Source organism: Anabrus simplex, chromosome 6 (assembly GCF_040414725.1).
Source record: "Anabrus simplex isolate iqAnaSimp1 chromosome 6, ASM4041472v1, whole genome shotgun sequence".
Lineage (NCBI taxonomy): Eukaryota > Metazoa > Arthropoda > Insecta > Orthoptera > Tettigoniidae > Anabrus > Anabrus simplex.
This window is the reverse complement of record NC_090270.1, coordinates 313,544,703-313,561,375: the sequence shown is the minus strand read 5'-3', so window position 1 is coordinate 313,561,375 and position 16,673 is coordinate 313,544,703. Positions and strand designations below refer to the sequence as shown.

General features: G+C 39.0%; 1 protein-coding gene across 1 annotated transcript in view; it reads left to right on the top strand.

The window, feature by feature from the left end:
* The window catches only part of LOC136876001 (uncharacterized), a 262,339-nt gene that overhangs the window by 213,758 nt on the left and 31,908 nt on the right, over positions 1 to 16,673 (top strand). Inside the window, exon 17 of the mRNA XM_068228298.1 lies at positions 6,491 to 6,993. Within this exon, the coding sequence (XP_068084399.1) occupies positions 6,491 to 6,993 (503 nt within the window). The remainder of the gene's footprint in view (positions 1 to 6,490; positions 6,994 to 16,673) is intronic.

Below are 16,673 nucleotides of genomic sequence, written 5' to 3'. Positions count from 1 at the left end.
TACTCATCTGCTGACCTGCTAAGCCTAATTCATCTGAGGATTTTCTTTTGGGGTTTACTCCCTTAGCCTTTGAAGAGTCCTCTTCTCCACAAGGCAGTGGTTTCCTCTTCTAATTTTCCCCAGAGAGGATGGGTTGCCTCATCCACCATCTTCACCATTCCGAAGCCGCCTCCTCTGCCTAAGATGCTGTTAAGGTCTTCACCCGTAACCCTGGGCATGGTTTCCATGTTATACCACCTGAGACTGGATCCCTGCCTGAACGTAGCTCTCCTTCACATCGGCCTACAGATGTGGAGGATACCCACCCCTATATATATATATATATAAAAATAATAATTCAAGTGTGGTGGTATTTATATTTATATATATATCGATACGGCCACCTGTGGGCCACATTACACAATCTTCCTTATGTCACGCAGACTGATACCCTTCTCTTTACACTCTCGTCAAAGATTCTTGAGTCTTTGACTTCTTCTTGCTCGTTCTTCCACCGAGATGTTCCGTGGCTTTGCATGTTGCTCTTCAGACGCATCCCTCATTCCTACAACCTTCTTCCTAAATGATGCCCTTTCTTTTATATCCTCCTCCTTGATACCTATTTCTGCCAAGTCATTGTGCACCTGTGTGAGCCATCCCAGTTGTTTTTTCCACTTTTCCTGCAGAAGAAGTATCCTGTTGACAAATCTCTCAGGGTTCATTCTTTTGATATGTCCATAAAACGTCAGTCTCCTTTTCCTCATCACAGTCGTGATTCTTTGTACTGTCTTGTAGAGCTCAAAATTCGATCTTAACCGAAGTGTGTTTGGGTCACTCGTCTACTTTCTTGGGCCTAAGATTTTTCGTAAGAATCTTCTTTCTCTTTTTTCAAGTACTGGGTCAGCCATCCTCGTCAAGGTTTCTGCTCCATAAAGGCACTCTGTTCTAACCACTGTGCAGTAATGTTTTAACTTGGCCTGAATTGAGAGGGACTTGGACTTATAGGTGTCATGACATAGTCTGAATGCCAACTCCATCCTTCTCACCCTCTCCTTTAATCCCTCCTTTTCATCTCCATTGGGAGTGAGTATTTCTCCAAGGTATTTAAATTTTTGCACATGCTGGATATCCCCATACAGTGTATCAAGTCTGTCCGTGTCACCTTTTTTTTATAGAATCCATGAATGCTGTTTTTTCGAAAGAGATTCTTAATCCTGTTTTGACTGCAACATTTTTTTGTTCTTCAACTTGTTTCTTGGCTGTTTTGACAGTTGTCTGTAATAAGAACGACGTCGTCTGTGAAGGCAAGGCAGTCCAACATAATCGCATTTTTGCCACGACTTATCTTTACCCCATTCTTCATTCCATTTTCAGTCATTCTCAACCTCCATTCCCTAATAACGTTTTCTAAAATGCAATTAAAGAGTAGTGGAGAAAGGCTGTCTCCGTGCCTCAAACCCATTTTTATCTCAAATGGATTTGAGAGTTTGCCCATAAATTTGACTTGAGAAAAGGTGTTTGTAAGAGATTGTCGAATTATGGCCAGAGATTTCTCATCCACTCCAAACTCCTGCAGAACATTCATGAGCACTTCATGATCTATGGAATCATATGCCATTTTGAAATCAACGAAGGTTATGATTTTCCTCTTCTGATTTCTCATTGATCTTATTTTTATAAGTGATTTTAGAATCTAAATCTGCTCAGCACATGAATGTCCCTTCATGAACCTGGCCTGGTATTCACCAATTTGTTTATGTAGATGTGTTTCAAGCCTCCGCTGCAATGCTTTGGATAGGATTTTGTATGCTATAGGAAGAAGGGAGATACCTCTGTAGTTGTTGACATTAGCTTGGTCCCCTTTTTTGTGTAAAGGATGAATCAGTGCATTCTTCCAATCACTTGGTATTTCTTCTTTTTCCCAAGTAAAAGCGAATAATTCCTCTAGTTTTTCCACTATACTTTCACCTGCAAATTTGAATAACTCTGCAGTAATTGAATCTTTTCCAGGAGCTTTGTTCTTTTTTAGTTGCTTAATGATGTCCCTAATTTCTTCCTTATTTGGTGGTAATGAATCCTTCGACTTGAATCGAGGCTCTCCAAACAGCAATCCATCTTCAGGAGGTTCACAGTTCGGAAGATTCTGGAAATAGTTGGCCAGATACTCGCAATTCTTCTTGTCACCAATAATGAGTTTCCCTTGTTCACTTTTAAAACATAGATTACCAGGATAGAATTTTTTGATTTTGTTTTTAAACTTTCTGTAGAAATCTCTTTGGTTGTTTCTCTTGAAACCTTCTTCTATGTTACGCAGCTGTTCTTTCTCTACTTTCTTTTTGTATTCTGAAGAATTTTTGCTGTGTGTTTCCATTGTTCCTTGAAGTCTTCGAAATTCCTGTGATTAGTACACCATTTATTCCAGGCTTTAGACCTTTCCCGTAAGGCTACTTCACAATCGTCATTCCCCAATGGATGTTTCTTGTTTTTGGCAATCATTATAGTCTTTTCAGCTGCTTCTTGAATCCTCCTTGACATTTCGCCCCAATTTGAAGATTCCAAGACTTCAAGCTCTCGTTGATAGTTCTCGACAATCTCTTGGTTTATCTTGAGTTCATCAGTTCGATATCTCTTGATTTTGGGTGAAGGTCTTTTGAAGGACTTTGGAATAAACCTTATCTTGACTCTAACAAAGTAGTGGTCGGAATCTATGTTTGAACCTTTTTGCACTTTAACGTTCAAAATCTCTGCCGGGCTCGATGTGGCTACGTGGTCTATTTGGAACTCTCCTAACATGGGATTTGGTGAACACCATGTCATTAATTTCTTCCTTTCTTTCTTGAATTGGGTGGATATTAACTTGAGGTTGAATGCTTCACACACTTCAATAAGCCTTTCCCCAATTCTATTGGTTCTTATATGCCCAGGATAACTGCCAACTATTTTCCTCTATTTTCTTTCCTTGCCAACTTGAGCATTAAAATCACCCATTAATATTTTAATCACAGGTTCTGGAGTTTCCAACAACTCTTTTTCCAGGAGAGACCAGAATTCTTCAACTTTCTCTAGATTTTTCTTGTCCTCATTAGTAGGTGCATGCCCATTGAAGATAGCATATGATTTGTTTCCACTCTTCAAGGTTAAGATGGAAAGCCTAGGGGAAGGTGATCGAAAATCAATGATTGCATCTATAATTGAACGGTGAACAAAAAATGCTGTTCCTAGAATTGGAGGTGATTTTCTTTTATTACCCATTTTATATTCCCTGATCGCTGGTTGTCCCTTTATTATCTTGTATTTGCCCATCATATATGCTTCATTTGATGGGAATCTTGTTTCCTGTACAGCGAGTAGCTTGATCTGATATCTCTCCAGTTCTGTGATAAGTTCCATCTGTTTGCCGACTCTTAGGAGGGTATTGACATTCATTGTACCAAAGAAGTGTTTTTTCTTGGTCCTGATCTTGCGGGGTGAGGGATCCTCCGACTGATCCCAGCATGATGGTGCAGGGCCCCGAGAATCCAATGCCCTGTTTAGACCAGACTCTAACTGGCCCCGGATTTTACCGGCTGGGGTAGTTTCCGATGTGCGTTTTACCATCATGGTAGATTGTGTGAATCATTTCACATGAGGGTGGATCCCGTATTTATAATATTATTACCAACAGCTTTCACATAGGCATAAAATCTCAAGGATAATTTAATAAAACCATCTATTCAATACTTTCCAGTTTAATGTAGTTTGAATCTACATGAATTTATGAAGACTTATCAGGTACATGTTTCACCCATTATTTGGGCATCTTCAGCCTTCACATAAGCGGAACGGAAATTCCGTTATTCATGTCGGGAGATTTCTCTTTTGAATACGACGTAAGTGCACGCCTTCTAAAAAGTCATGTTCAAACTATCAGAGCCTTTAATTTTTGCCACTCTGGTCCCGGGCCCACAAAGTCCATGCCTAAATATGGCTCTGGTGATGTGCATTGGGTGGTAGAAAGAATAAGGGAATACCAAAAGGAGATCTACATGTAATAATAATGTTGTGTGGCCTCCGGAGAGATCTTGTGCAGGTCTTTCGAGGTGACCTGCACGTCTCTGAGGATGGGACCCTTACCTGTGACGAATTCTAATGCTGAAGATGCCACAAACACCAAGCCCCCGAGCCATAGGAATTAACTAATGACAGTTAAAATCCACGACCCGGCCGAGAATCGAACCCGGGACCCCTTGGACCAAACCAACACACTAACCATTTAGCCATGTAGCCGGACGAAACAGTATTTGAAACAGATTGTTTTGGTGCAAATAAGTGCCTCTGAATGTCTGGAAAGGCTGGGCTAAGAGGAAGTCCCTTCGCATGATAATGAGCCCAAAGATGGTTGATGGACAATCTAGGTTAAGAGGAATCAACGAACTGTATCACGAAAATGGTAGGCTGATGGAGTCAATAAGAAAAGGAAGGCTGAAGTTATGTGTACATCTGTTCAGAATGGATGAAAAGCAGCTGGGAAAAAAAAAAGGTCAGAAAGTGGTGGAGGTGGTGGTGATGATTATTGTTTTAATAGGAAGAACAACTAGGCAACCATCCTCTGTTAACAAATAGAAGTGATTCGACACTTCGAAAAATGAAGATATCGGCCAAAGAAAGACAAGGACCACGAAAGGCATGAAAATGAATCCCTAGGCTAATAGCGTCAGGATTGGAAAAGAACAAGAGTTGACCAACAGAGGTTGGATATGATGGATGAAAGTGAGGAGCCTGTCACAATTAAGTGGAAGCAATGCCAGATCTCAATTATGGCCCCTGTGGTTGCCAACCCACTATCCCAAGTTCAGAACCGTTGGGGCCCCTTTTAGTCACCTCTTGCAACAGACAGGGGATATCCCCCAATCCAGGGGGGCGAGGTCAGGGTTGGTCTCCAGTGGGGGAACATCTCAGACCGAGCACGATGCAGATTACAGATCAACAACTTCATACGATTCATAGATTATAAAAAGGCCATTGACTACATGTCACAAAAAGCTGTTGATAGAGCTTCAACTGATAGGCGTTCCAGAACACGTAATTCTCCTATTTGGGACAAAAAGCCACAGTTAGAACTCAACATGATGATACCAAGTTGTTCCCAGTCGACAAAGGTGTAAGACAAGGCTGCATGCTCTCCCCCTATTTGTTTAATTTGTATGCTGTGTACATCATGAGAGAAGCCGGATTGGATGAGTCTGCCTGTGGATTTTAGATCAGTGGTCCGAATATAAATAACCTAATATGTGCAAACATTACCACTTTGATAGCTGAAAATAAAGATGACTTGGAGAATATCATTCTAAAGTTAGAGTAGAGTGAAAGAATGAGACTGTATATTATCATTAGTAAGATCAAGATTCTAACAACAAGATTATCATCGAACATGAAGATCGTTGATGATGTGATCAACGGGCAATAGCAATGGTTCTGATGGTTGAGAAGTTTGTCACAGATTTACTCTTGGTAAGGCAGTATTCAGAAGTCTAAAAAAGATCTTCAGATGCCCTGATGTGTCCATGGACATGTTATATCAGAATGGTTACATTTCTAGTCTTTCCCATAGCTACATATGGTTGTGAAGGTTGGACCATAAAAAAAAAAGAGGGATATGAAGCACATTGATGCCTTTGAGTTACGGTGCTGCAGGAAACTTTCAGATAACCTTGGAATGCCAGGAAAACAAACAAATGGGTTATTCAGAAGATCAGAGCCAGTTTATCCCTTGAGGTCTATGTTGTGAAGCTAAAGCTGAGTTACTTTGGATATATAATAAGGAAGTCTGATTCTATCGAGAAAAAGAATATGCTTGGAAAAATAGAGAACACAGAGACAAGGACTACAAGCATTGAAGTGGATAGACTCTACCGAAGAAGCAACAAAGTCACCACTGAAGGATCAGAAATATAGAGTTGAAAAGAGAAACACCCGGATGCACTCAATCCATTCGGTCAACTGGAGTCGGCGTCGACTTGATAATACATAGAGAGAAAGGGAGAATCTATTACTGTAGTTTCTTCATTTATCTGCAATTTTCAATATGGCAGATGAGAATAAGCTTTTACTCAGTATAGCTATTGTTAATGATAATGTGGGATTTAACATGTTGTTGGACCTTTACTTGATGATGGTGAGAAGCCTTTTATTTCACAAAGGAGAGCTTGGAACATTGTGATGCATCAGTTTATCTCTTTTCATATTGCTGTTTTTTGCTGCAGAAGATAACTTTATAAATCTGTAAATTGTGTGTAGTTTTCCAGTTTTGACTTGTCTGTGTAAATTTGTGTTTGGTTCTTCCAGTACTCTGAATGTCATTAATTAATGGAGAAGTCTCCCATGCATAAGGAGTCTGTATAAACATGAGGATAGGCAGTGGTCTGTTGTGAATGTGGTCATTATCTGCCAGATGCCTTCATAAATCTTTTCACATTCAATTGCACTTTTTTTATCATCACGATGTATACTGATAAGTCTTTGTTTACTACAGGTGATGCTCCTCAATACGTCGCTCCCCCAGGGGAACCTCCTCAGGGAAATGCTATTGCTACCATTGTGAATCGAAATCCAGTGGAGCCTCAGACTGTTGTCCCTGCTGTTCGACCTAACCTCCACCCAGTGCATGTACCCCCTACATCAACACAGCAGCAGAATGTTGTAGTGCTAGCAGGTGCTCAGACCCAAGGAGTGAAAATGAGAGGTGGTAGAGGAGGTAGAGGAGGTCGTTTTATACGAGGCCGTGGACGAGGTGGTATTGGAAGAGGAAATGTGCCTCAGCAATTCCAACCTCAGCAGCAGCCCCAGCAGCAGCAGCAGCAGCAACAGCAACAACAACAAAAACAACAGCAACAACAACAGCAGCCCCAACAGCAGCAGCAACAGGTGATCGTACAGAAGCAGCCAGTTCAAAAGGTTCAGCAAGCTGTACCTGTTGTTTCTATTCAGAAAGTGCAACCAAAGACTGAAGCTATACAGAAAGCTATTAAACCAAAGGTAAGTTACAAGTAGGGCTTGGACCTTTAGATGATAAAAAGAACTAGTATGTGCTGAAATGATTAAAAATAGTAGTATGTGATAAGCTTTAAATTATTCTAAGTGAGTGTGAAAAATATGCATATCTGATCAGAAGTAGCTGGACGTCTACTTGAAACTGTCCTCTAAGTGTTTCTTGTACATACTGCACAGTAATGGTCATTAATATGGAATGGGCTCACTTTAACCTTTATTGTAGTTCGAACCCTGCGGGGGAGACTGTCTACAAGGTCGGAACATCTCTGGGTCAATAGTCAACCATTCTTCCTACACACTGTAGTAAGTGTAGTTAGTGACGTGGGTCATTGAGGTCTAGGGCGAAGTTACCATTCTTCATCCCAGAACTGTGTTATAGGATTGGGTTTGGCACTCTGTGCTGGCAAGTCAGAACCTTACTTTCCACAGACCACTCACAAACGGTCCCTGTTGAATAGCAGGGAGCATTGTCATGGTGAAGCCTAAAGTGATGATTACGCAATTGATCTTCTACCCTAGACAACACACAGCTGATCAAAGTAGCCTATCCTTATATCCTTCTGCCTTTAAGGTGCTCTGTAGTATTACAAGAGAACTAAGTCCCTTCCATAAAATACACCTGTACACCTCCACCAAATAAATATCACTGTGGGATCTGTACAGATGATATGTACGTTTGCTTGGCATTTACCACACCCAAACCCTTCCATCTGACTGCCACATGGTAAAATGTGATACATCATTGCATGTTATGCAGTACCTTGTGTTTACTTGTGTTCAGTTTATAGGCAGGTCTGAACTTTGAAGTCTAGTCCTTGATCTCTCAATGCACAGTCTTGGTGCTAGCTGCAAAATTAGTGTCCCTACTGAATTCACAAGGGATGGTATCCATGATGTCATCCACTTTGTGTGTACCACATTCTTCCATAGTTTACATGGCCTACCTGGCCATTGGTTTTGTTGTATTTATGTTCCCCTGTTCTCACTTCGTAATCACATCACCGACATGGACAATGTGAGATGGGTGGAAATGACCCTAACTTGATGTAGCAACCTATAACCATTTCATGTTCAAAGTCACTAAGCTCCCCTGCTGCACCTATTCTGCAGGTATCTCACATCACTGAACAACATCGAGCCCTCTGCTGTCTCTTATAGCATGAGATCTAGGCTCTAGTTTGTGACTACAGAGTGATGTCTGGATACATTTGATCAGATAGTGTTGACTTTTATGTTTGATATAATTTTCATTCAGCTGTATCTTTGGTACCATTGACCAAAGGTAAAGCAAATGGAAAAGATGAATTCAATTCTGATATGATTAAGGCAGCAGGAAGCATTGGACTACATTGGCTATACAGAGCCCTCAATGCCATATGGAAGGACGAAAAGATACCTGAAGATTGGCAACAAGGAAGCATTGTACCACTGTTCAAAAAAGGAAATGTGAAAACTATAGAGGTATAACCCTATTATCACGTGGGCTAAAAATAATGGGACCAGGCGAGTTGGCCATGCGGTTAGGGGCGCGCAGCTGTGAGCTTGCATCCGGGAGATAGTGGGTTCGAATCCCACTGTCGACAGCCCTGAAGATGGTTTTCCCGTGGTTTCCCATTTTCACCCCAGGCAAATGCTGGGGCTGTACCTTAATTAAGACCACGGCCGCTTCCTTCCCATTCCTCGGCCTTTCCTATCCCATCGTCGCCGTAAGACCTATCTGTTCACAGCTAAGTTTTTTTCCTCTCTCCCACCTTGTTGATACACTAAATTGCTTAAGGCAACTTATTGGTTAAAAGTGGTACATGTTTCGTATATTATCATCATCTTCAGCCACATAACACTGTTTAGATGAAACATTCATATAATGACAAAGTATCAATGTTTTAGGGGAAGTGTCCTTACAATTAACATGAGAAGATTGACAAACTTTGTCAATGATACTTTGACATTGATACTTTGTCGTTACGTGAATGTTTCATCTAAACAGTGTTATGTGGCTCAAGATGTTGATAATATACGAAACATGTACCACTTTTAACCAAAAAGTTGCCTTAAGCAATTTAGTTTATCGACAAGGTGGAAAAATAAAATAAAAATAAAAAACCACTTAGTTGTGAATCTGTTTAAGTGCGATACGGACCATGAAGCTGATTTTATGTAAGACCTATCTGTGTCGGTGCGACGTAAAGCATATAGCATATATAGCATAAAAATAATGGAGAAAGTCGTAGACATAAGACTGAGGGATATAATAGAAACACAGTTACAGGAAGAACAGTATGGCTTTATACCGAATAGATCAACAATAGATTTGATATTTACAGTCCGAAAGATAATGTAAAAATATCTGGAAAGGAACAAGGAAATCATATTCATATTTTTGGATTTGGAAAAAGCTTATGATACAGTTAAGAGAAAACGTATGCGAATGCCTACTGAAGAGGAATGTACCAAAATCATTAATAAACAAGATAAAAATGTTGTATCATGAGAGTAAAAGCAGTGTACGAGTGGGGAGTGGTGACTCTGAAACATTTTATACAAAAAAGGTCTCAAGCAAGGAAGTGCACTGTCGCCATTATTGTTTATTATGTTGTGTCGCCATTATTGTTTATTATATTGATGGATGAAACCATAAAATATATAAAACAGAGTATCAGTAGTGATGAAGTGAATGCTTTGGTATTTGCAGATGATGTGGTGATTTGGGGAAAGGGAGAAAAGGAAGTACAAAGGAGACTGGACATTTGCAATGAAAATCTGAAGGAGTTTGGAATGGTAATTATTAAAAAGAAAACTGTAGTCATGCACTATGGAAAAGAGAAAAAGTGTAGCCAAGTGAACATAGATGGAAAACGGTTAGAGAATGCAGAACAGTTTACATATCTGGGTAGCATTATTAATGGAAGTAATGAAATCAACCCTGAAATTAATAACAGACTGAGTAAAGGTACAACATTTTATCATCAAGTTAGAGAGCTTTTATGGGATGATAAAGTACCCAAGAGAACGAAATTAACATTATATGAACAGTATTTCATACCAGTTGATACATGCGGACTAGAAACGCTGGTAACTAATAAGAGACAAGGTAGTAAGATCCAAGCATTAGAAATGAAATTTTTAAGAACATCAGTTAAAAAGACAAGAAGAGATAGAATTCAAAATATTAAAAATCAGAGAAGAGCTGAACATAGAACCGTTAGTACAGAAGATACAGAAAGCAAGACTGAGATGGTTCGGACATGTAAAAAGAATGGGAAAGGAATGAGTAGCAAGAAGTGAATTGGAAAGAGAAGTTAAGGGAAAGAGACCAGTTGGAAGACCGAGAAGAATGTGGATGGATCAGATTTGGAAGGACATTAGAGAAGCTGAATTGGATGTGGTGGAAGTAATGGAGCAGGAAAAGTAAATGGACAGAAAGGAGTGGAGGAGGCTTGTAAACCACACCGGGGTGACTGGAGTGAAACATTGATGATGATGATGATGATGATGATGATGATGATGATGATGATGATGATGATGATGATGATGATGATACTGTATCTTTGGTATGTCAGTAGATATATAGACTGATGAAGAGTGGGTAGAAAGAGAAACAAATCCTATAAGATTAGTTAAAGATAATTGGAGTGTCTGTTTTCAAGGAAGGATGTAAGAAAGTATATAATAATTAAAGAAAATTTATTATCATCATCATATCCCCTATGTCCAAAATTTTGGTTGGAGAATTACAAAGAAGAATTAGAGGAAAAGTGGAAATGCATGTCAAAAAGAACAATTTGATTTCACAGATAGTGGCTTAACGTTAGAGCCTTTGTTCATTACTAGACAAAATATGAAAAAGAATTGATATAAAGAATATGACAATAATGTCATTTATTGCAATGGCCATTGATAGTATCCTTTGAGAAAAAGTTTGAGAAAGTTTGTTATAGGAAGCTATTTGGAAAAGAAACAATAAAAGACCCCGTGTATTAGGAAATATAACAGTGCATGAACATGTGGAGATTGTCCTTGTCCTTTTGTGTTTTCATATTTGTCTTCATCTCCACTTCTGTTGTTCCCTCTTTGTACACTGACCTGTTATTGTGTTTTCATGTTCTGTTTTCTTTACACATGACTTTTGATATACTTTATTCTTTTCCATTACTTATATTGACCCATTGGGATACTTTTCTCCTTCTGCATTTGTCCTGTGTGCCTGGTCTTTTACCACCTGTATCTTATGTCTCTGCATCTTCTCTTTTCCTGTGTTTTTCTGGCTTTCCTCTTATTTTTCCATACCTGCATCAAGACTGAATATTTATCAAGATGGCCCCTCAATGGGCATTGCTTACTGCCTCTTGATGAAGCTAGGAAGCAGAAGCAAGCTCATTGGGGCTGACAAGAAAAGAATGTAGAAAAAAAATGGGATGGGTGAGGACAGACCTCATCTATTTGAAGATTGCAGTGTATAAGGATGTAGAGATTGTCCTTGTCTCTTTGTGTTTTTATGTTTCCCCGTGTCTCCTCTTTCTATTGCTCCTTCTTCCAGCACTGAGCTGTCATTGTATTTATCCTATTATATGTTCCTTATCAAACTCTTATCTCCCTATATAGCGTTACCATATTTATTCGATTACTAACACACTCCTGGGAAATAGTTTTGCCTGAATTCACATACTCATAGTACACATTTAACAAGGTGGCCTGTGCCTGCATGACTTCGGACCATACCATACTTCTGGGACCGACAATCTGGCCGCAATCAAATGTGCTGAAATCTCATGTTCTACCCATTCTGTGCTGGACTGTTACTCACATGGCCAGTATGAGGTCTGATGACGTTGCAGTCACGCACTATACTATACTATACTATTATATTCGCCGGTCAACCAAATTGCCATTTCACCAAAATTACAGCTTTCTCTAAATTAGTCGTTCATCAGTGTATATATGAAAACAGAAAGGTCTAATAATGCTGCGTTGAGGAACCTTCCTCTTAATCTGTATAAAGGATCACCTAATGCTCTACTTATTGTAATTCTTTGAGCTCTGTTTTCTAGAAATTTAGCCATCCATTCAATCACTCTTTTTCCTATAGCCCTCATTTCCATCATTAGTCTCCTATGATCTCCTCTATCAAAAGTCTCGGATTGGTCAATAGCACTACAGGCCATCTGACCTGAATCTAATCTTGCTGGAATCCTACAAGATGAGCCTCACTGGGATAACTTTTCCTAAACCTGAACTGCCTTCTATCAAACCTGTTAGTAATTGTGCAGTGTGTGTAACATAATCAGAAAGAATGCTTTCCCAGGGCTTACATGCAACACATGTCAAGTTGACTGGTTTGTAATTTTCTGCTCTATGTTAATCACCCTTTCCTTTATACAGACTCTTTATACATACATAGCAACTCTCCTTTCATTTCGTATAGCTCTTTCTTGCAAACGGTAATCAAATAAATTATTCAGGTACGGTACTACATCCCAAACCAATCCGTTGCTGCAATGATTAGGCCAACCTTCTCCACATATGAGCCATACTTGCTCATGTGTTGTGCGATATTCTCCACCCTCTTAAAAAGTACAGTATGTCCTAAAGTCAGGATATAGAGTACATCTATCTTTAAAAATAAAATTGTAATTTTGTCTGCACACTTCAAGTGTTTATCTCAAACTGTGTTTCCCTATCACAAACCATCTTTCAATATATGAAAAATTAACACTCAAAGTAAGTAAATATGTATGTAAGTAAGTAAATCATCTTTATTTGTGGGGAAGTTTGGGTTCAAGGCCCTCTCTTGCACTTAACCATGACATTAAACAATTATGTAACAGAAATGGTAAAAAATAACTACAACAAATCATGACAATATAAATTAATATTATAATAATAATAAAACTAACAATAGTAATAATAAAAGAAGGAAATACAGTAAAAACCTATAACTAGCAAATACATTTCTAATTTTTAGGAAGATATACTCATTCACGCACTGTTCACACTTCCCATCATGCTAGTCAGTTAGAAGTTTTCATCAAGTGATTTCGGCATTCCATCTTAAGTGTCCTACGAGAATGCAATCTAATGTTAGTAGGGAGGGTATTCCACAGCCATAGTGACTACAAAGGAGCAGTTGTAAGCACAGGAATGACTGAGAGATATAATTATAGAGGAGCCAGATCATATATTGTAGTTATGATAGGAAGAGAGGTAATTAAAGTTTGATGAGGTAATTTGGTATGCCTGAGTTCAGAACTCCATTCAGAAATGACAGCATGTGGAGATTGTGATGCTCTGCACATGAAGCCATGACAACTCCCTATGATAAGGTGAAATGTGAGAATGATAATTATTGCAGCGTAAATATATATCTAATGCAGGTGTGTAAACTCCGTTCAAACATATTACTGTCTTGAAATATTGCGGTTGATGAATATCATGTTTGTTCCATATTGACTTTAACTAATAGGGTAAGGGTAAGGGTTTATTCTGCCCGAAGGCAGATCCGAACCTCCGCAGAGGTGTCTTAAAATAAACATATTAATTCTTTTGCTGAAGAAAGTCTCACTGACTGAAACATGTACTAACATATGTTCTTATATCTTTAAGTATTGAATGCTGGAAATATAAAACATTCTATTTAAAGGAATAATTATTCTATTAGTCTTCAGGTATGTCCTTAAGTACAGTGTTACAGTAGTATAAAACTGGTAAGATTAGAGATTTTACCAGTTGTATTTTAAGTTGATTTGGAAATACGAGTAGCATTTGAGAGGGAAAAGGTATTTCTGAAGTTTACGGCATGTATTTATCACTTGTTCTGTTCAATTTAGCGTCTCAGTTATTTTAACACCGAAGTTTCTCACTGGCGTGCAACAGGGCACGATAGTATTATTTAACATAATTGAGGGTCTACTTTTTAACAACTTAAGGTTACTTTTGGCACCAAATATTAGTCTGAGTTTTTTATGGATTTATTAACAAGCTGTTATTTTTGGCATAGTCACTGAGTTGTCATAAGTCAAAATTTATTCTGTCAATGGCTACATGTATGTCTTATGGATATGAGTGATAATAAATCTGAAGATTGTCTCGATAGATGTGTGCTTGCTGTAGTTCAATGCATCCCCTATGTCGTTCACACTAATGACAAATAAAAGCGGGCCTAGAACTTATCACTGAGGGACTCCTATTGACTTGTAGGCTATCTTGCGTACTAAAACTCGTTCCCAGTAGTCAGTCAGGTGGGAGCTACAAAATTTCGGAGATGTCCCATTCAAGTTGAGACTACGGAGTTTGTGCAGTAGGAATTCAGGGCCAGTTGTGTCGGAGGCACTGTTTAGGTCTAGTGGTATTGCTGCAGTCGCATATCTTTGGTCTGTTGCATGTCTGATATCTTCAATAACTCGCACTAATGCTATCGCAGTACTTTGTCCTTTTTAAAAAGCCATGTTGAAAAGGGTCAAGGAGGGAACTCCAGATCAGGTATTCAATGATTTGGGCAAGATTCAGACATTTGAGTACTTTTGAGAAGGATGGGAGAACACACTGGGTGGTAGCTTGATGAGAAGTATACTTATTTAAATTCTTTCTTGTGGACTTCTCTGTCAACGTAGAAAGAACCACAATACTACTTATTAATGATAGCACATTTTTCTGCTTAACATAATGATTTTTGTCGACCCCAGTCCTAATGCTATTGAATACGTATTAACATATCGCCGTTGCGCCTCAAAATACCACTATGTGACAATGTTGAAGGGAGAAATACTGAACCTTAGGTAACAGAACCTTTCTGGTCAGAGTTCTAAGCTGAAATATTATCATATAACGTTTTTTCTAGGTGCGACGGTATCCTCATTAACAGGTTTTCCCTTTCCACTTAAGATTATCAAACTTTTAAAGGCATTACTTTCCCCATTATCAATGACTAAGTTCAAAATTTATTTACTTGCATCTTGTATGATGCAAAAAATTTCCATAGTTTTTGACAGCATATGAGCTCTGTCCTTAACCGTAATGCCTTCTCTTTCTGTCACTCTCCCTCACCTACACAGAGCAGCTTGTGATTGTTTCAGTTGATGCATGTTGTGTTTACTAATAAAGTTATTTGGTGTCTTATTGATGGAGTTTAAAAAGTGTGTTTTTTAATTGTGGTGAAAAAGAAAGAAAGAAAGAAAGAAAGTATGACTGGTAACCAATTATTTAGTTAAGATGGAAGCTATTCTTATATGTGTCGACTCAGTTAATATAACCTTTAAATTTTTCAGTCTGTCAAAGCACAAAATACAAAATGTATAACTGTAATATACCTACTGTAGTTAGGTATTTAGGTATAGATGAAAAGCTGATGGTCATTCAAGAAGTGGATCGCAATTCTCACATGAAGCGTGGATTGGTTCTTCTTCTTCTTCTTCTTCTTCTTCTTCTTCTTCTTCTTCTTCTTCTTCTTCTTCTTCTTCTTCTTCTTCTTCTCCTCCTCCTCCTCCTCCCTGAACCTCCTGGGTTGGGCTGTGGATCATTGATTTCCATCCACTTCTTGCACATCCCTAGAGAGAGAAAAAATGTGCATCATATATTTAGCACCTGTTTGGGGGTGTCAAACTTTGCTCATTTGAGCACCGCATAGACGGGAGTGAGCAGCAGGAAGCAGGTAGAGGCGGCATGGCTGGCCATTTTCTTCTGCCACGTTTCCACTCTTTCTCTCTCACACACACTAATTTCCTAGCCTCGGCAATTGTTGCCACTCCACTGAACGAGGCGAACAGGACTGTGCGATCCTCAATGCAATATTTTGCAGTATTCATGGAAATACTCTTATCTTTATAACCAGGTGACAAGAACTGGATGTGTTTAATTGCACTGAGTAATAAGTTGTTATATGAATGCTATATGATATACAATGTAATAATTACGTGCCGTTACTGTTTACTCGTGAGTACTGAGGGTTGTTTTTAACTGTGAACAGATATCTCAGTGAATGTCTGCATCCTGCTATCTAATGGCTGGAACGTTGTTCAAAGCCTAATGGTATTATTTGCCGAAGAAGGCCGGTAGGTTTTTGAGATGTACAGTAATTTATCTGCGTATATTCGTTTAACAAAAACAAGGTGAAAGACAGCGTGTTAATTTATTTATTTACTGTATTTATGACATGGATGGACATCATAAAGATGGACATTGCAGATCGGGGAAGGACACTGGAATACGTCATTAACAACAGAAAGTATCTCAATAAGACAGAAAGGAAGAGGCTGGCCAACAGTACCCGGGAAACTGGAACTGTAAGATGATGATGATGATGATGACCGTATTTATTTAATTTAGGACTTATATGTGTACACAGGACCGTGCGGTCCTGTTCACTGCATGGAGTAGCAGCAATTGCTGAGGCTAGTGAAGTAATGTGTGCGTGGCGGATGAGCTGGCCGACCGTGCCGCCTCTTATCTGCTTCCTGCCTCTCATTCTTGTCTATGCGGTGTCAAATGAGCAAAGTTTGACACCCCCAAAGAGGTACTAAATATATGATTGGGCATCTAATTTTAATATGGCTGAATAAAACATTCCTGTTGAAGTCGTACCAAATCTCAATCATATCAGAGACTTACGGATGAAAGGGTTTCTTTGTTAGAGAAGAGGTGCTCGCTGCTGGATTTCAGTGGTATTTCCTCCA